The sequence below is a fragment of the Bactrocera neohumeralis genome, chromosome 5 (genome assembly GCF_024586455.1).
Source record: "Bactrocera neohumeralis isolate Rockhampton chromosome 5, APGP_CSIRO_Bneo_wtdbg2-racon-allhic-juicebox.fasta_v2, whole genome shotgun sequence".
Classification (NCBI taxonomy): Eukaryota; Metazoa; Arthropoda; class Insecta; order Diptera; family Tephritidae; genus Bactrocera; species Bactrocera neohumeralis.
In genome coordinates, this window is record NC_065922.1 from 66642980 (window position 1) to 66663358 (window position 20379).

General features: G+C 38.0%; 1 protein-coding gene across 1 annotated transcript in view; it reads right to left on the reverse strand.

Annotated features, from left to right (window-relative positions):
- LOC126760466 (nuclear pore complex protein Nup88) overlaps positions 1-20379 on the reverse strand; it is a 98144-nt gene that overhangs the window by 42792 nt on the left and 34973 nt on the right. Inside the window, exon 2 of the mRNA XM_050476111.1 lies at positions 18364-18533. Coding sequence (XP_050332068.1) covers positions 18364-18533 — 170 coding nt within the window. The remainder of the gene's footprint in view (positions 1-18363; positions 18534-20379) is intronic.

Genomic DNA, 20379 nt, shown 5'->3' on the forward strand with positions numbered 1-20379 from the left:
ATTTTCCCATTTTTTAGGATTTTTTTTTTTGGTGTACAAGCTATTCTCTGCACTGAATTTGCTTAGGCGCTGGCCGTGTCGATTGCGTATGCGAGCGACGGAGGTTGTGTTTGTTGAGGCTTAAAATTTTGTGTAAATAAAAATTACATTTGTAACGCCGCCCGCATATTGCGGATGTCGCCTTTCATTTGAAAGAGGTTTACGCTCCAAATTATGGGCAATATGTTATGTAGAATATTGGATTTTCAAAAGTAATTTTTGCTATATTGAATTAATTAAAGAAAAGTAATCTTCTAAACGACAGCATTAAAAAAATGATGATTTCTATTAACTTTACTCCGTCGAGGTTCGAATTAATAAAGGAAATGCATTGAAGATACTTTTTCCTCGTACAGTTTAAACAAGATCTATAAAAACTTTTGAAGATAATTATTACTATAATTTTGTTTAGGTTTTGATATAATAGGGGCTTGACAGATATGTGCTGTAGACTCTCGTTTGTCAAAACGCGGCCTTAAAACCTCTACAAAGAGAACTGTAACGGTGACTATGCCGAACTCTGCTGATAATACTTTGATTTGACTATTTCGAGTTCTGTGAGAATACTAAGAAAGAACAAGATTCAGACGTACTATGCATCTTCATCTTATTTAGGATCTGATTACTTTTAAAGCTTCATCCAGCCAACAAATGAAGCCTGATGGCTGAAACCGATGCAGAACAGGCAACACTAAATGCATAGATGGAGACCAAATTTAGATAGATACCTTTGTCTTATGCATAATCTGAATACTTATATAGCTTCATCTGGGCTACAAATGAAGTCATACCGCTCACAACGATCAACTATTAAAGCAAATCGAATCGCTAGTTACAATGTCATGATTTCAAGCTGGCTCCTGTCAGTTATATGCATCTTCAGAAGTAGGTGAATGGGTAATACAACGGCCGTTGCTAATGAGGTATACATAAAACGCTAGGAGTAGATTCAAACTCAATATGGAGGTCAATAAAGGAACGAAGCTGGGATATCAGTCCAAAATGTCGGTGGGAGACGAGGCTGCTACCACCGGCGGGCACAGCAGCGTATCGCCAGCGTATTCACCTCCACTGCAACGGGAGCAAGTGGTGGTTGCAATACTAAATACTGCCAAAACAGCTATGCAGTGCACGGTTGCCACAGTCCATGAAGACTCGGACAAAGAAAGCACTGTAAGCATAGACGGAGAAAAGGAAGAAGAACTTCTTCGCTCTCTTGAGCAAGCGACCGAGGGTTCCAACTCTGGCATCAAGAGAGAGCCCCGAAAGACGCCAAGCAGGGAGGGGTTGAAAGTAAAATCGAGGTACAAACTAGCGGTCGGAATATTCAACCATTTCAAAGGCAAGCCCAGCCTGAAGGAAGAAGAAATGAAACGGCTGTCTTGGGCTTAAGAGGAGCTGAAGAATGGCCGAACACACTCCGCCACTCGTAATTGGTGTAATGCCTCGGTTGCGAAGCGGCATTTGATCGTCGCGCTCATAGACTGCAGTAACCCGCTGGGATAAATGTCACAGGAGCGGAGGGAAATAGTGGAAATGAAGCTTTTGGAAGCCCTCTTCTCGAGAAGGGACTTCGAATCAAGCGCACCCATGCCGTCATTTGATGGAGCAGGATTACAATATTGAAATGCAACGATGGCCCGACGCTAACAGGGAGCTAAGGGAAGCGGTCAGAACGCCTCCAAACTTGTGGAAAGAAACAAAACTGGAGGCGGTGGACCGCAGCAGTATTCCATAGGTGCCTAAAGCGACGGTAACCATTCCTCGAGTGGTGGACCCAGAACATGCTCTGTGGCTGCTGCTAAGACGGCAAAGGATATTCTGTTCGCGCGGTTCGAGATGATGGCGTGGTGAGTTGGAAGCGTGTTCCTTCGCCTCAAGAAGCTTGCACTAAGCACGAAATTCGAGACTGAAGTGTTTTTTGACTAATGTCAGATACAGGGCCTTTGAACAAGCTAGATCTATATTTATGACGCGGTGCAGATTCCTAATAAATGACAACGTGTAATTAAACTCTGCTCTTACGATATTCGGAATTGAATTTATATCCGGGCAAAGCACGTTACCTTCGCAGAAATATCCAAAGGTATTTCAGGAGCTCTTTCTCTGCTCGCGTTTACCGTCGGAATATATATAGTACAAAGTTGTAGTACGGATAAGAGGACCAAAGGATCTTGTAGGAAGGTCTCAAATCGAAACTCAATTTGTAGAATGAGTGATAGATATAGATAGACATATATATCATTCCATCAGAAACTAATTCTTAAAATAGCTTAGATTGCATACATTTTTAAAAGCTCGGATTCGAATCACTTTCCAAAGTAAGCCCACCAACATTGAAAAATCTGGGTTTGAGTATAATATACTCTTTGTAGACTATACTTTTGAATAAGCCCACGGACTTTGCTTTTCCTTACTTGTTATAATCATAACAACTTTTACTTATTTTGGTACATCAACATTTTTGTCATTTCCGCCGACTTGTCACAAATATCAAAGAATGTCAAAATTTATGCTTATTATAATTTCGTAAAATATGCAATTTGCCAAATGTGCACGAATACAATAACCGACTTCCTGCCTGCGACTCTTCGACTGGCTATAAAGAGTCGAATTCCATAATGTTGTCATCTAAATGCATTGAATCACTTCAACCAAAAACTGACTGACAATAATAATAGCAAGCGAAACTGACATAAGCCACCAGTCGGAGAGACAGCCACCACTAATCTCCTGGCTGTACCGTTACCGTTATAGTCAAGCATTTATCAGCGATTTTAACACCTTCGCCACTGCGGCTTTCAACTATTGCCACCATATAATACAGTACAACAACAAAGATGGCAACAAATCTGCGCAATTTATTTACACGGCAACTTTTTGGAATAATAATAATAACAACAACAAGGGTACAGTGCCAAAAGATATGCTGAGCGCGGAAACATTTCTTTTCTTGGACAAATTCCATCAACGTATAACGCAAGAATTTTCGGCGGCGGCAGCAAAAACTTTTTTCTTGGTCTTTTGGTGGCGGGGGTGGGAGTTGGTGCGGCAAAAAGAAAGGATTTAATGGCACATTAAGAATTTTATTACCGCAGCATGCTAATGTGCAAAGGTGGGTATATATTGGCGTGGAGTGTCGCGCGTTACTCCTTGACTTATATCGCAGCCTCCGGTGCGGATGTGGCAAATGTGCCGCGTTGACATTTTCGCTGTCATTCCATTTCATTTTCGACTGTGAATATTGCATTTACTCATTATATGTACAACAACATGCAAGCCGAACCGTTACAGCGACGACATTTGACAGTTGACAGCGAGGAGGGCGAGCGAGAGTGCTTGCGTCTTAACGTCTTAAGCCAGCGACGCGTGGTCCGGGTTTTGTACGGTCGCCAGAGGTGTTTGTGTTTTCGTGTATTATGGCCTGTAGGTGTTTTAACGCCAAACCATACTTTTAATTTAATTAATTTGTTGTAAATCTTTGGAAATACTTGGGCTGTTGGCATAACTTCGCTCTTCGAAATTTTTGGAGCCGTTAGCTTTCCATTGCCGTGATTTATTTGGCATTGCTGGCATTTTTGGCTTAATTGTATTGCAGAAATCAAATATTTTTGCTCATTCAGCGGCGTGTAAATTGCTCGTAGCTCATCATCTTCTGCGTTGTGCATTTATCAGGTCATGTCTCTCTTTATGCGCCGCATTAAAATTTAGTATATCTTTGCTGCTGTCGTTTTGACATTTGAATATTTTCAGTATTGTTCATTATTTTGAGTGACAATGGTTCAATGTATACTAATAATTTTGGTTTTGTGGAAGTGTGCTTACTGAAGTTGCTCGAGTTTGAGATTATAACCGCCTCAAGTCAATACTAAATCTGCCTCATACTAAGAAAGCTCTTCCGACCTTGAAATAAAGAGATTAAGGTTTTAGGGATGTGTAGCCCAAAGAAGTTCCTAGAGTTTGAGATTATAACTCAGCCTTCAGATCTACAATACCACCCATCATCAACTCAATACTAACTCAGTCTCCAGATCTACAACAGATACCACCCTAACTGCTTATAAGGCCTGTTGACCATTAGCAGCTATGAAGATCGGAAGTTCTATTTAATGGAGCACTACTCATATCCAATTATTGTCCAAATCGAAATTGAGCACTACCGTTCAAAAACTGGTCAAGTGTCTATGTACATCTACTATTATTTCTAATACAGTTAGTAAGATAATAAGGGCTTTTGAATTCGAACAGTTCTTGCATTCAGCGTTTCCTTATTCGCAACAACATCACCCATTTTGGAAGCCAGAATTCATTATTGGATAACATTCGATCGAATATAAAATCTCCAGCACGCAGTGAAGAATATATAGCAGCCGTAGCTGAAAGTGTACACGAAGACCGTGGATTGTCGATTGGGCGTCGTTTGCAGAAACTCGGTTTGACGTATGGAACGACTTGGGGCATTTTATGTCGAAATCTTGGATTGAAAACGTACAAAATACAACTTATGCAAGATATGAAGCCGCTCGACCTTCCTAAGCGACATCACTTCGCTCTTTAAAAGTTCCAAGAAGATCCGACGTTTTCAAGTCAAATTTTGTTCAGCGATTATTTGTTATTTATAGCTCAATGGGTATGTAAATAAGCACGATTTTCGCATTTGGGACGAACAGCTACCTGAGGAGATTCAAGAGCTTCCATTTCATCCAGAAGCCGGTGGAATCAATGGTCCATATTTCTTCAAAATGATGCCGGTGAGAACGTAACGGTCAATGGGAACCATTATAGCGCCATGATAACCGACTAGTTAAGCTCGTGATCTCGACGACTGTTTGTTCCACTTTCCAAAAATCACATCAATCAATGAATTTATTGAAAGAGCAGATAATTTTACGTTTTGTGCCGCTTTATTGTTTACCAAGATGGTGTAATATCACACCTTTAGACTTTTTCCTGTGGGGATATACAAAGTTTAAAGTCTATGCGGACAATCCCGCTTCGATTCAGGCCTTGGAGCAAAATATCACCCGTGACATTCGCCAGTTACCAGTCAACTCGATTTGCACGAATGAGTCTTCGAAAATTGGACTCAACGGAACAACAAAAAATAATCTTCAAAAAATAAATGCCAAAGAATATTCTTACGAATGAAGCATCAGTAAAAATGAAGGAGTTGGAAGGAGAAGGAGCGCAAAATCTGTGCACTTCAGCCACTCCTTAAAATAAGTCTCATTCTATAAAACAAAATCTGTTTTTTGATTAGAAGAAAACGTTTATCCAAAAGCTCAATAACTTATCACTTCTTTCATATCAGTTCGAAACCTACATTTCTTTGCTTTCCCATAATATAAAACTTTTTTTTAAAGAAAAATGCCCTGAGGTATTAATTTAATAATTGACAACAGGCTTTTTCACTGGTTATTATAAATCTCTAAGCGGACTTAGGGTAATATTTACGCTAGCTAGGTTTCAGATCTATCGGCATGGAAAGATGTGGCCTTAACTTAGAATGTTCTAAAGTAAATTTTAGAGAGCGTTCCAGTTTAAGTTTTAATATCTTTCAAGAATTCTCTTAAATTTGGTATCGATTTATTTGATGTCAGGTTCAAAAAGTGAGTTCATTCTATAGAAATAGCAATGGGTAGAACGATATACAACTACTTTAATGTGAAAGCTTTCGTGTATCATTTGCTTGAGCTTAAAGGTCCAGGAAATGATTTTCAATTAGGCTTGAATGAAATTTTGTATCGATTCATTTGCTGTCAGGTTCAATAAGTCAGCCTAATCAGTAGAAATAGCAATGGATATATACTTTAATGTGAAAGCTTTCGAGTGTTATTTTTTGAGCTTTAAGCTGCAGGAAAAGGTTTTCAAATCGGCATGAACGGATCGTTTCGTACCGATTTATTTAATGCCAGGTTCAAAAGGTGAGCTTAATCGATAGAAATAGCAATGAATAGGATGATATACTATATACTTTAATGTGAAAGCTTTGGTGTACTATTTGCTTAAGCTTTAAGCTCCAGGAAATTATTTTCAAATTGGCTTGAACGGAATTTCGCATCGATTTATTTGTGTCAGCTTCAAAAGTAAGCTTAATCGGTAGAAATAGCAATTGAGATATATTTTAAAGCAAATGTTATATTTTTTTTAGATTTAACCGCTAGGAAATGGTTTTTAAATCGCCTTGAACGGAACGTTTCTTTAAATGCCGATTTTCTTTTAACAGCCGAGCAATTGAAGTGTCTTTTGTTTGAATTCCATATGTACAAATTATACAACAAATTATTTCATTCTGCTTTTTCTATAACCATTTTAATTTCGCACAATAATTTTTCAACTTCCTGTGCGACGCTGACTTTTCCACAATTATTTTAAATATCGACAAGTGCCACGGCGAACATAACCCCACAAATACATACCAACTAAATTTACATATTTTATTTTTTTCGCTGCCAGTCGACGCTTAACATTCATATGAAATTAATAACAAAGCGAGTATTCATATGCCAGCAAGCTGAAGAACACCCAATGCCACCCAAAGCACCCACAAAGTAAGCAACGCTACAACATATTGCAGCTAGCAATTGCTGTCGCCATAAAGCAAAAAAGAAATATTTTGTTGACATGTGAAGAAAAAGTGACTTGATTGCAAATATTCAGGTCCTACGGGGGATGCAGAAGCGCTTCAGTAGAAAAAAGCTGAATCAACTTCTTCAACACAACTGCACAGAACAATTGAAAGCTAAAGCTGCAGCAACAAAAAAAAAATCAAAGAAAAATTGCAAAACACCAACAAAGTGGGTGCGGCGTAGGTGCAGCTATGCGAAAAATTAAACACTTGAGATTTTAGCCTGCTCTCTCTGCACCGCCATTCCCCCTACCACTAACGACAACAATCGAAACGTCGCTTTCAAGGAGTTTTGCCTTCGGCTGGCGCACATGTGTACATATGCACCTAGTTGCCGCGTTAGTACGGGTGTTGCCACTTGAAGCGACCTAACCTGTGCAATTTTCAGTCATCACCGGTGTTGGTTTGTGTGCTTGCTGGTGGGAAAAGGCTTCCAATTGCTTCTATTGTTCTTGTGCTCGACGTTTTGGCATATTTGAGAAGGGCATGTGGCTTGAATTCGCTTTCGAGTGCACCTACAAAGTAGGTGAAGTGCGTACAAGTAATATTATTGCTCACAATATATTGCGTTTTTGCTATATTTATTCATTAACAGGGTCGTATGGATAAGCACGTATGTAAAATAAGGATCTCAGAAAGGATGAAACCTAAAATAGATAAGTTTGAAATAAATTGATTGTTTGTTTTAATGCTTATCGGAAAGAATAACCGTTGTATCCACCACAACCAGAACCAGACATATATAAAATCAACCCTGTGTTAAGTCTATTGATATTCTCTGTCGGTCTTTGGTTTTTCTGCCGACTCATTTCGTGCAGATAGCTTAATCAAGTATTTTGTACCGCAATTGTTTGCTCTATCGATTTTCTTTTTGGGACGATAGTTACAGAGATCATAAAAACCTACAAGTCAGTTTCCCTAATAACTTATTATTTTTTGGAAACAGTAGCCGACCGCCAAAACCATAACTTTTTAAAGAAAATTGTCAGAAGCACGTTGACTGCAGTTGGTTAAAAATAAGAGATTTCCTATAAAGTCTTTGTTTCCAGAGATTTATTGATGTTATTAGTACCGAAATCGTAGACAGATGTACTGTTAGGACTGCACTTGATATCTATATGATGAGAAATATTAATATTCTTTCCAGTGAATAGATAACCGAAGAACCTGTGAGAGATTGTTTTCTGCTTTCCAATGTCTACTAGAGAAACACTTTTACAAAAATAACCGACAGATTCCGCTTAAAGTCACTTATGGTGCAAAGAGCCATGGATTCCTGATATTTAGCATGGTGCTATCTTTTTACTTTTACAAGGTGCGTTCCAAAGTAAACAGGACAGAAAAAAAACAGAAAAGAATTTTTTTGGCAAATTCAATTTATTTTACTCAAAATAGTCTCCTGCTTCAATACAGCTTTTTTGCAAAAGCATGTCATGGTGCAGTATGCCGGTCATTTTACTCAATTAGCTTTCCTTTCATAAAAATTTTTCCGAAAAGAAGTCTCACGGTGCCATATCAGGTGAACACAGGGAGTGGTTAATGGTTAAAATGTGATTTTTGGTCAAATAATCGGTCACAAGCGTCGATCGATGAGACGGCGCATTATCGTGCAACAAACGCCAACTTTCATCTTCGCGATATTCAGGCCGAACACGTCGAATACGGCGCATCAAACGCTTCAAAATCGATGTTTTGGAGAAGTTCAATTCTATTTCCATGAATTTCAATAATGATTTCGGCTGATTTTTGATGAATTCACGCACAGTTTCGATGGAATTTCCGATGATCACGGATTTTGATTGGCCCACATGTTGATCGTCATTTATGTCCTCACGACTACTTTGAAAACGTTGAAATCACTCGTGCACTCTGCTACGGTTGATAGCCTATCCCTCCATCGCCATTAACTTGTTTCAACAATTGAAAGTAAAAGTTTAACCAATTAAAAAAAAATTGAATGTTGGTTCTTTGTTCGAAGTTCATTTTCGCACCGATAACACAAAAGTACTGACAATTAAAATAAAAAATTGAATTCTCACTGAACAATCGATGAAGATAGCAGATTCTAACGCAACAGTCGACATATAGATGACGCCACTAGGGGGCGCTACATTCAAAAAGTCCTGTTTACTTTGGAAAGCACCTTGTATTTTTATTTTCCGCAAATTGTAGTTCGAAATAAACAACTTTACCCTTTAATACCATACTTCTCTCCCGTAGCGCTGTTGAAATTACTAGTGGGCTATCAGAGCTTCTGAGTTAAACATTCAAGGGAATCAGCGGTTAGATTCTAACATTTTTATTGCATAGTTTTTCTTACAATCACGCGATTTTGGGCTTCGTAAAGAAATATTTCGCAAAACAGCTTTATTTTTTGCGCAATCCTCAATGATCGTGACCAGCAAAAACTGTAAGCTATACGAGTATACCTACAAATCCGTATAAATCCTGACAGCACTGTGCGAATAAATGTTTTACAATTAATATAAGGGGTTAGCAGTAAATATAAATACTTATTTCTATATTTATTTTATACATAACTTTTGTATTTTTCCCTCATGCAACTCAAGTGTTGTTCGCGCTGCGCTTTTTCTTCTTCTTCATAATTTAGCTGCCTATTTTCCGGTTGCAATTACAATAATTTGCTGTTCAAAACGTTTAGGCTTCAATTTAGTTTGTTGGCATCGTATACACCATGGCTTTCAGAAATAATTTGTCAAACACATTATAGAAAGTGTACAAATACATAATTATATATGCTCATATGAAATTTATGTACATAAGTATGTTTTAATGCGCATTTCCAGTAAACAATCGAAGGCACAAGCGTAGAAAATGATTCTTCAGTGCGAGGTTAGCGGGAAAAATAATAGAAAAAGTCAAGCATTTACGTATTATAGAATGGATTCTGAAATAAGATTTGCGTACAAAGTACTCAAAGGTTTAAGAAGTAGCGCTCATAAATCTAGAAACAAGTGGATTAATGACGAGGTTAAATAAACATACTTTTAGGATGAGTGTTGTAAGGAACGTTTTTAACTAAAATCAGTTCTGAAGTAAGGTCCATTTTGATTAATTGTTATGTACTACAAGGTCTTTCAAAGTCGACTTTCCTTTGCCTTCATCTTAATGATCAATTATAATTCCCTACGTTCGCTGACTGGACAGGATTCAAGAGAAAAGCAACCGGAGAATAAACAAATTATTTTTTGACATAGTCATACCTTCTACGAGTCAGACAAATTGGCAGAAAGTGATATTAGCCGCCTTAAGGGGGTCATCCCATGTGATGGGCTCAAAAAATCAAAAATTTTTTTTTTCATAAATTGCTATCTTAACATGTCTAGAATACGGTAGTAAAGGGATTTTTGAAAATTCCAAGTCGTTTTAAAGATACAGCAGGTAGAAGCAAGTGCTGTTCGGAGCGCTGAGTTGGCAGTTACGTCATAGTTTTAAATGGACTTGAAACTTCAAACGCGTTTTTCTCAAAATTGTGTTTTTCAAACTTTCCTCCATCGTATCTCAAAAACGGCTTGACCGAATGACTTGAAATGTATAGTACATACTCAACACATATAAACGCATCGAATGAACTATTATCAATCGAAAATCTGCAAAATTTCTATTTTTTTATCGCAAAAAACACAAAAAAAAAAACGGAAAAATCGCAACTTTTATTTCAAATGTCTACTAAAAGTCCAATTTTTTGTATATTCATTTGATAATAGTTCATTCCGTGCATTTAGGCATACAGTTTAAAACGCCGTTTTTTTTTTTTCAGATAAGCCAATCAGCCGGAATCGTGGAGGAAGTGCAAGCTCATTTTTTCGAGACGGGGGTGTTCAGAACGCTGTAACTCCAGTTATACACAATATTTTTAGTTAAAAATTTATATTTATATTGTCGAAATATATATTAATAAATAATATTAAACTTAAATCTCTATCTATTTACTGGTCGTAGAAAAAAAATCCCTAAAAAACAGGCCATCACATGGGATGACCCCCTTAACAAATTTTTGGCAAAGTCAAGGCGTTTTGTGGAAAAGAGCCTATCTTCTTGATCCATATCTTCGAGTTTCGGGTAATACAACAGACTGCCGTTTCCAGCTGTCCAAACGAGATAATTCGTGGTATCACAAATGTCAGCTTAATTACGTAGGTTGCCTTTTATATTTCGGTTGTTTGGCGACCCTATTGCTGCAATCTAGCAACTTACAACTGTATCGTGAAGTTCGACATTTGTGTTGTTAAACATACTCAGAATGTTATGACATACGAGCGCTAGTTGTGTTGTTTATAGTAACTTAAAATATTCATCTCGGCGAAAAAATTGAATCGAACATTTTGGCGCGATTATTTTTGACAACTCTCGACATGGATTATCTCAACAACAGTGCAACGATGAACTTAACCCTTTCGATCCGAACGGGTCCTATGTGTCCCGCTGTATTTTCAAAGATACCTAGCTTAGAAAATAAGTGGTTAAAAAGGGTTAAATTAGCCCCATTTCGTAGCTTATACTATTCTTAACGGTATTTGTTTACATTCGTGGTATTTTAAATAAGAAACACGTGTTCATTTGCCAAAATAGAACGAATGGTTGACGCGTATTTCATAATTCGCAGTGAATTTTTTTGATATTTGTAAGACTGTTTTTAAATCGACTGAAACCTTAATAAATAGTTGTGTTAGTGTTTTTGACATATTGTGAAGTTGGTGAGTACTAATTTTATATTGTATTTTTGTAATTATTAATATTTATAAGTTTGTGGGATATATGTGTCCCATCAGTATTCTTGTTGGGCTAAAAATGTCCCAGTCAGGATCCGACGCACACATTTATTGTTATCGTTTTACTTCTATATATTTTCAAATATTTTCATTAATTTCAAATTAATTTTATTTTATAGTCCAATATGAAATATGTATTTTACTTTTGTTTACCGACAATGTTCATTGAATTACAAATAAAATTTGCTTTCATATAAAAACCAGTCGAAATAATATGTAAGCCTTGGGAGCATTAAGTACTGATCGGGATAAATATGTCCCATCAAAAAATACTTACGGGACATATTTTTCCCAGCCCCTCCCCCCGCCCCTGATTCATTGATTTCGTCTTTTAACGGAAAATATGTTTTTCCCATACCTGTCATCTCGATTTATTATGCGAAATATGTTTTATTTACTTCAACGGCTTTTCGGATCGAAAGGGTTAATTCAATTTTAGATGACAAAGCTGCATCAAGTACCAGTGTTTATTGCTGGTATGGTGAATTCAATCAAGGTGATAGATCACTAGAAGACGTATTTATTGAAGGTTGTTCAAAATCAGTTGCTGTTCCGGAAACTATTGATGCTGTGCACAAAGTGATATTGCAAGATCGTATCTACCTATCGTAAGATTTAGCAAACTATAGACAATAGTGGGACTAGCATACATCGTCATTACAATAAAACAAGAAAAAACGTTAACTTCGGCTGCACCGAAGCTAATATACCCTTCACAGGTGCATTTCTTTTAGTAACTATGTGTTCAGTTTGTATAGAAGCTATATGCTATAGTAATCCGATCTGAACAATTTTTTCGGAGATTACATTGTTGCCTTAGAAAATAATCTATACAAAAAATAGTACATTGTCAAATGTGAAAGTTTTCCATACAAGAACTTGATTCCGATCGTTCAGTTTATATAGCAGCTATATGTTATAGTAGTCCGATGATCTTGAAGAGAAAATGACGCAAAATTTCAAAGGGATATAAAAACTGAGGGACTAGTTCGTATATATACAGACGGACGGACGGACGGACAAACAGACAGACGGACATGGTTAAATCAACATACTGATCATTTATATATATACTTTATAGGGTCTCCCACGCTTCTTTCTGGGTTTTACAAACATTGTGACAAACTTAATATACCCTGTTCAGGGTATAATGAGGATTGAGAATAGACGATTAATCAGAGATCTGACTGACATCGCAGGAATATCGGAAGGATCTCATTTTGAAAGATCATTTAGACCTAAGAAAAGTGAAAACACGATTGTTTCCAAAATAACTCAATTTTTTCGAAAAACGGAGTCGCGTTAACGTCTATGAAACAATGCTTTACGATTGGACCTATGCTTACGACCCAGTAATAGATGATCAATCGATCGAATATCATGGCAAAGGTGAACCGAAGCCGAAAAAACATGTCAAAGCAGTTCAAAAATCAAAGTTTTGTTGACAGTTTTCTTCGATTATCGAGGTGTGGTGCACACCGGTGACTTTAACAACTGTTTCGAGGATTGGAAAAAGCGTTGGCACAAGTTTATTAAGAAGGGTATGACTTAAATTTTGAAAAATAAATTACGAATTTTAAAATTATGAACAAAGTCTTACTATTTTTGGCTTATAAGAGTATATAGGCGGTCTTAAGTTAATAGTTAGACTGGTTTCATAATTAGTATAACTTCTACGAAGTGCTTTCTGTACATATATGTAGTTGCCTAAGTTTAAACACGATATCTTATAATATTTAGACATAATTTAAGTGAGTTCATTTTAAAGGTAGTCTTTATTGAATTGTGCCGCGATTCGGACTAGACAGATTCTTCCAGTATCCAAAAGGGCTTAGGTAGACAAACCGATATACATATATAGTATTCTTTTTGTTAATCTAATATATTTACAACAAAAGATATTGCTCCGAAGAGGTAATGATCGAAATGAGTAACCCATCATCAGTTTTATGAAACGTATTACCTTAACTTTTTATAGTTGAATAAGGGTTTGAGAGACATGGACCAACTTTGGAACGGTTGATTTGTTATTTTTTGCTATGAAAGTCATACTCAACTCTGATACATCTATATTAGCCTATATTTGTTGTACAACACAAGCGTGAAAAATGGCGAAGAAGACTTATGAACTGCACTGACATGGAATGCCATAAGAATATGGCTAACGAAACAGGTATGATAACGAATCCTACAAGCTTTTGTTCAAAAGGAGGCGTATTTCGAATGTAAGAAAGGGAGGGAAATCCTCCAGTGTTAGTTTCAGACAGCGAAGTATCTACTTTCTCGCTCTTTGAAGAATTTAGCTTTTATTGCGATTATTGCCTCGCATGCTTTTCAAACCAAATTTTAAATCACAAAAGCTTGAATTTGAATTTTCGATTGCTCATTTCGTTTGTGATTACAATAATGAACAGTCTTTACTTTAGCAACAGCATAGTTTTGCAGCGTTCCGCTCTCTTTCTTCCACGCTTAAAAAGTTCAAATTTACAAAGCATAATTCGGAAAGTAACTCAACTCTTAAAGGATTATTGTGATGATGAAATTTTGTAGAAAATTTTCGCTGATTTCCTGTCTGCTTGCAAAAGACTGTGTATTATAACGGTTCCAGCATTGCAAGTGCTTTGTTTCGCGCAACGAATCGCCACAAAATGGGCCAACCACTTTAGCGAGACAATCAAGGACAAAGCGGTTGGAGTACAAACGCTCAAGCATTGCTTCCTTGCCACGCTACGCGCTTTTATTTCGCACGACGCTTCGTTTCTTTGGAACGGAAGTTCTCGACTAGGCTAGCGGTATGACACACGGTTACATGGGAAGGCGTTGGAAAGTGGAAGGAGCGAGGAGAGAGACGAGACAGAGTCTGAGCGAAAAGCGCGCTTGCAGTTGAACTAAATAACTTCCTGCTTTAAGTCAAGGCGAAATTTTCAAAATTTTTTGCAAACAAATCTGTAAGTGTGTGCGTCAAAATATTTGAAATATATTTACATTTGTAACATTTCATGAGACCAAAATTTTGTTAGTCACATTATAGAAATTTGCTTTTGAATTAATGAGCGCGTACACGTCGAACAATGCGCCACCCGGCCCCACTGCTACACATTTTTGGCGGTTCTCTTTCGTGGACCAAAAGTTCGCGTGGAAAAAACCCGTGTAATAAATGTTTGAAAATTTTGTTTATTGTGCAAAAGTTTATTAGCCTCTACAAATTTCTAGTTACTAGTATTTGCTGCCTACAATGAAACTCAAATGCCGACAACGTACAACTCGGATTTGTTCGGCGAACTTTTGCATTAAGTTGCATCGCAATTTTATTGCAACAATTTCATTTGATATTTGCATAGAATTCCGATTAGTGCGAAATACTGGATTTGTGAGGAGTACATCTCTGGCTCGGGTTGGTAATTTTTGATTTTTTATTGCGTGGTTGTGGGTGTTGTTTTCACCATGGCACGATGTTATGGAGATTGAGCTGATAGTTCACGTACAAGCGTGGTTTCTAGAGGCTTAATAGCTTGAGGGTAGATATTAGTATCGATTGCATTAAAGATTGTTGAGTCCAATTTTCGATGGCTCGTTTGAGCATTTCGACTTGTAACTCGAATGCACTCCAAGGCCTGAATCGAAGCGGGATTGTTCGTTTAGACTTACATTCGCTCGTCCCCCCCAGGAAAAAGTCTAACGGTGTGATCGGCCCAAAACAAGAAATTATCTGCTCACCGAAGTGTTCTCTCAATAAATCCATGAATTGAAGCGAGGTGTGGGAAGTGACCCCGTCTGGTTGAAACCAAATGTCGCTGAGATCACGTGCTTCAATTTCAGGCATCAAATAGACGGATATCATGGCATAACGGGATAACGGCGCCATTGGTAACGCTTTACGGCATCATTTTTGAAGATATGTATATGAACCGATGATTTAAAGGACTAGCAAATCGGAACCTGAGGAGTCGCTTGCACAAGAAATTAAAAAGTCGTTCGGTCGAAATTGAATTCACTTTGGGAAAAGAGCAATTATATAGGGAAACATATTTCAGATAAGTGAGGTATTTTTTAGAAAAGGAGGAGAGATCTTGAAATATCAAATATTGGTATAGTCTTTTTCTCTTTACTGGCGTAGACACTGCTTACGCGATTATAGCCGCGTTAACAACAGCGCGCCAGTCGTTTCTTCTTTTCGCTACGTGGCGCTAATTGGATATTCCAAACGAAGCCAGGTCCTTCTCCACTTGATCTTTCCAACGGAGTGGAGGTCTTCTTCTTCCTCTGCTTCCCCCGGCGGGTACTGCGTCGAATACTTTCAGAGCTGGAGTGTTTCGTCCATCCGGACAACATGACCTAGCCAGCGTAGCCACTGTCATTTAATTCGCTGAACTATGTCAATGTCGTCGTATATCTCGTACAGCTCATCGTTCCATCGAATACGATATTCGCCGTGGCCAATGCGTAAAGGACCATAAATCTTTCGCAGAACCTTTTTCTCGAAATCTCGTAACGTCGACTCATCGGTAGTTGTCATCGTCCAAACCTCTTCACCAAATAGCAGGACGGGAATTATGAGTGACTTATAGAGTTTGGTTTTTGTTTGTCGAGAGAGGACTTTGCTTCTCAATTGCCTACTCAGTCCGAAGTAGCACCTGTTGGCAAGAGCAATCCTGCGTTGGATTTCCAGGCTGACATTGTTGGTGGTGTTAATACTGGTTCCTAAATAGACGAAATTATCTACAACTTCAATGTTATGACTGTCAACAGCTTTGTGACGTGAGACTTGTCTGCTCAAAAAAAAGTAAATAAAATAAAATACGATATAAAACGAAATCGTCCAGAAATCGAACGCCGATACTGCTAATGGACATAGGAATAGTATATACTAAACAAAGACCTAAAATTTTCGGCAAATCGTAGCAAATCTCGAAACAGATTAGAGAACCATGGCTGGACAACGGAAGCAAGGCGCGCATTCAAAGAAAGGATAAAGTGCTTAGCGTCTGCACCTGATGTGACCTCGAAAAGGGTAGAGGCAACTGGCGTAGTTTTGTATTCTCAGCCTAGACTGATGCACGGTTGTAGTGTCTAAGAAGAAACCGTCAACATATGTACATAGTTTCCTATTTGGAATGTGAAGATGTGGAAACACGACTAGAAGAAGCAAATCGAAATTTTGTACTGAAAAAGTGAGGTGTTGAGCAAAATTAAGTTGATTTTTTTTTATCGAGAAGAAGGGTTGCGAGAAGGGGTCGAGCTCGCTATTCAAAAAAAAAAAAAAAAAAAAAAAAAAAATCAAAAAACAAACAAAAACGCAGAAAACCATGTACTATATCGCCAATTTAAGTTTTTTGGACATCGTTCGAGGACAAAGCGCTTGCAATGTCCTCAAAGGAGGCTTGTTCTGTTGTTCTGGTCGCGAAAAGAAAAGTTGGTTATATAGAAAGTATAGAGAAAAGGGTTCAAAAATTGCATGAATGGATCGGACGAGCTTCTCATTCAATATTTTTTTCAAAATTTTAACGCGCAACGAGATATTTTATATCGCGAATTTAAGTGTTTCGGACATCCTGCAAGGAAGAAATACTCTCAATATCTTCAAACAAGAGTCGTTTCTTAGTGTTAGACCTAGAAAAACTGGCTCCGTTCCAAGTGAGTAGATACAACTGGCAGCGGGGCCAATTTGGCTGTTGATAGCGCTCTGAAGGTAGTAATTCAAAATAGGAGAGGAAATAATACAAATTATTGAACTAAAAGCAAAATGCTTTGAAATTCGGAGAATACATTACGAGCTTACAATACGAAACACCAAAATATCAAACCATAAATTCCGGAGTGCTGGCAATTAAGTAACTTCTAAGCATTAAGGTCATAAAACTGACAATATTATTGACTTATTACCGGTAATCGCTTGGCAAGCAATATTTAAAACCATTTAATTGCCTATTATTGGGCGCAACAGCCGCCCAGAGTTGTATTAGACACACAAGCAAGTAAAACTCTGAAATTGGACGATAGCTAAGGATGCAAAAAAGAGAATTCACAAAAAACGAAGTAATGAAGTGCGCTAAAAATTATAAGTACACGCAAATAGCTGAGCGGCAGCAAATTGTGACGTCGTCTTCGGCAAAAAATGCTTTATTAATGGCGAATTAAAAGTAATAAAAAGCAGATGTGCTTTAATGTGGCACATTTTACACGTGCAACAGTGGCTAGCGCGCGCGCTGTCGGGGCAGCATTGTAGCTTTGTTGCATACTTTTCGGCGTTGCATACATTTATTTCGTCTTTCGTATTTTTTTAAGCTTTGAAATTATAATAATGGCTTTTTCGGTGGCAGCTTTGCATTTGGCGCAGGTAAGGCCGCCTGCTGGCGCGCTACACGCCATGGCATGAGCAATGATTTTGTGGCACCCGGATGAATCAAAGTTGGCATAAGACGCAGTCGACAGCGTCGCTGTACATTTAGCAGCCGATGGCGGAAAGTTCGCTGTTCGGAAACTTTTGCATTGCACGAAATGTTGCGCTTAATGCAGTTTATCATTTACTTTTGAGTTTTCGCAATTTTTTTATTTCATTTTTTACGCGAACTTTTCGCTTACAGCTGGTTAGCTTGTAGCACTCGACGCCGCGCGTCTAAAAGGTAATTTTAATTTTAAGCTTGAGTTATGACAATATTTACTTTTTTCTTATGTGGCATGCCACATGTTTCTGGTGCGACCTTTAATGGCATTTTAATATGCGGCATTACTTAGGTGCAACAACAACTATATGTGTATGCATGCAGCTATGCGTCACTTTAATTGCTGTCACGCGCATTTGCATTACAAATTTGTTTGCGCTTATAATTTAATTCTGTTTTGATTTGCAGTGTGTGTTCGTTTCACTTTGTACTTCGTACTTTATGCTTAATGGCGACTTACCGACATGTGATTTTCTCTTTGCCCTCCATGAAGAGTCCATCTTTGCCCCAGCGTCGCGGCAGCTCGAGCACGGTGACACCTCTGGCACCGGCGAGCGCGATGAGTGAGCCTTCCGACGAGGCGACAACACGTTCCACTTGGAAGCTTTGCGGCACTGATGGTATGAGATTCTGTAGAGGCGAAAGAAGAATAGTTTAGTTAAATGAACTGATTTACATTACATTATTATTATTATTTATTATTATTATTATTTAAAAAATCCTTGTTAAAAATTTTATTAAATAAAATACAAAAAAATTAATATATACTACTGTGCCCAAAAAATAAGGTGACCGCCGATTAACAATTAGAAACCTTGCTGATGAAGTTGGCATATCGAAAGGCTCAGCCAATACCATTTTGAAGGATGTTTTGGGCCTCAAGTCAAATCTCGACTGGTACCGAAAACATTGAATGTTTTGGAAAAAAGGCGTCGCGTTGAAGTGTGTGAAACGATGCTTTCCGACTACGAGGGTGTCGTGAAACGCATTATAACTGGTGATGAGACTTGGATCTATGCTTCCGACCCCGAAACAACCGATCAATCGAGCGAATATCGTGCCAAAAGAGAGCCGAGACCAAAAAATCGCGTCAAAGTCGCTCAAAAATCAAGGTTATGTTGACTGTTTTCTTCGATTATCGTGGTGTTGTGCATTATGAATTCCTTCCAACCGGTCAAACAGTCAACAAGGAATATTATTTGAACGTTATGCGTTTTCGTAACGCTATACGCCTAAAAAGGCCGGAATTGTGGAAAGACAATTCTTGGTTTTTACACCACGATAATGAACCATCCCATACTGCCCTCGTAATTCGGGACCCATATCGTTTCGCAACCACCGTATTCACCTGATCTGGCGCCGTACGACTTCTGGCTGTTCACCAAACTCAAAAGACCGCTCCGTGGACACCGTTTTTATACGATAGAGGAGATTCAAGCCGCAGCGAAGACAGAACTGAAGGCCATCCCGGAAAGTGACTACAACCAGTGTTTCAAAGATTGGAAAATCCGTTGGCATAAGTGCATTGCATCGGGAGGGGATTACTTTGAAGGGGATGAAATTGATTTGGAAGAATAAATAAAGAATTTTCAAAATAAATACAAGGTCACCTTATTTTTTGGACACAGTAGTATATAAAAATAAGATTTCATTAATTTTTGGGAGCGATAACTTGAGTACAAATTGAGATATCGCAATAAAACTCGGCACACGGGTTCCTTGGCAAAAACGAGAGGGCCAGTCGTATTCGAAAACCAATAATGCCATAACTTAGCACTAAATTAAGATATAGGCGCAGGGGAAGTAGCAAATGGGACCTGTGGGCAAAAAATTGAGAAAATGGATGTAGCCCCGACCCGAATAGGTTTAATGTTCGCAAGCCATTCAAGTTAAATAACCAAATTCGCTGAAGATAAATCATATAAGAACCCATACCAAGTGAAAATATATCAAATTGGATCATAATCTCGTTCTTTCTCCATATAACGGTACAGTTAAACACCATTAAAAGCGCGACAAATCAATAACTAAATACGCCAGAGTCATTAAATTTTAGCTCCGAGATGGTTTTTAATGACAGTTTTATATGATCCGGGGTCAAAGTTGGACAATAGGCGCGGTACCGATCAGTTTGAAGTGAAATCACCTATCTCGTTACCCGCTCAACGGAATTCGATAAACTTCATTATGTAAAATTCTTTTAAAATTTCTATGTATTCTTCTTCTTCTTTATCGGACGGGGATGATGAGTGAATTTTAGAATTTGGTCTTTGTTCAACAAAGGAAGACTTTAATTCTCAATTGCCTACCCACTCCGAAGTAGCATCTGTTTTCAAGAGTTATTCTGCGTTAGATTTCGAGGTTGACGATGTTGTTGGTGGTAATACTAGTTCCAAGTTAGATGAAATTATCTACGACCTGGAAGTTATGCTTGTCAACTATGACGTGAGAGACAAGTCGAGCGCGCCAGCTGTTT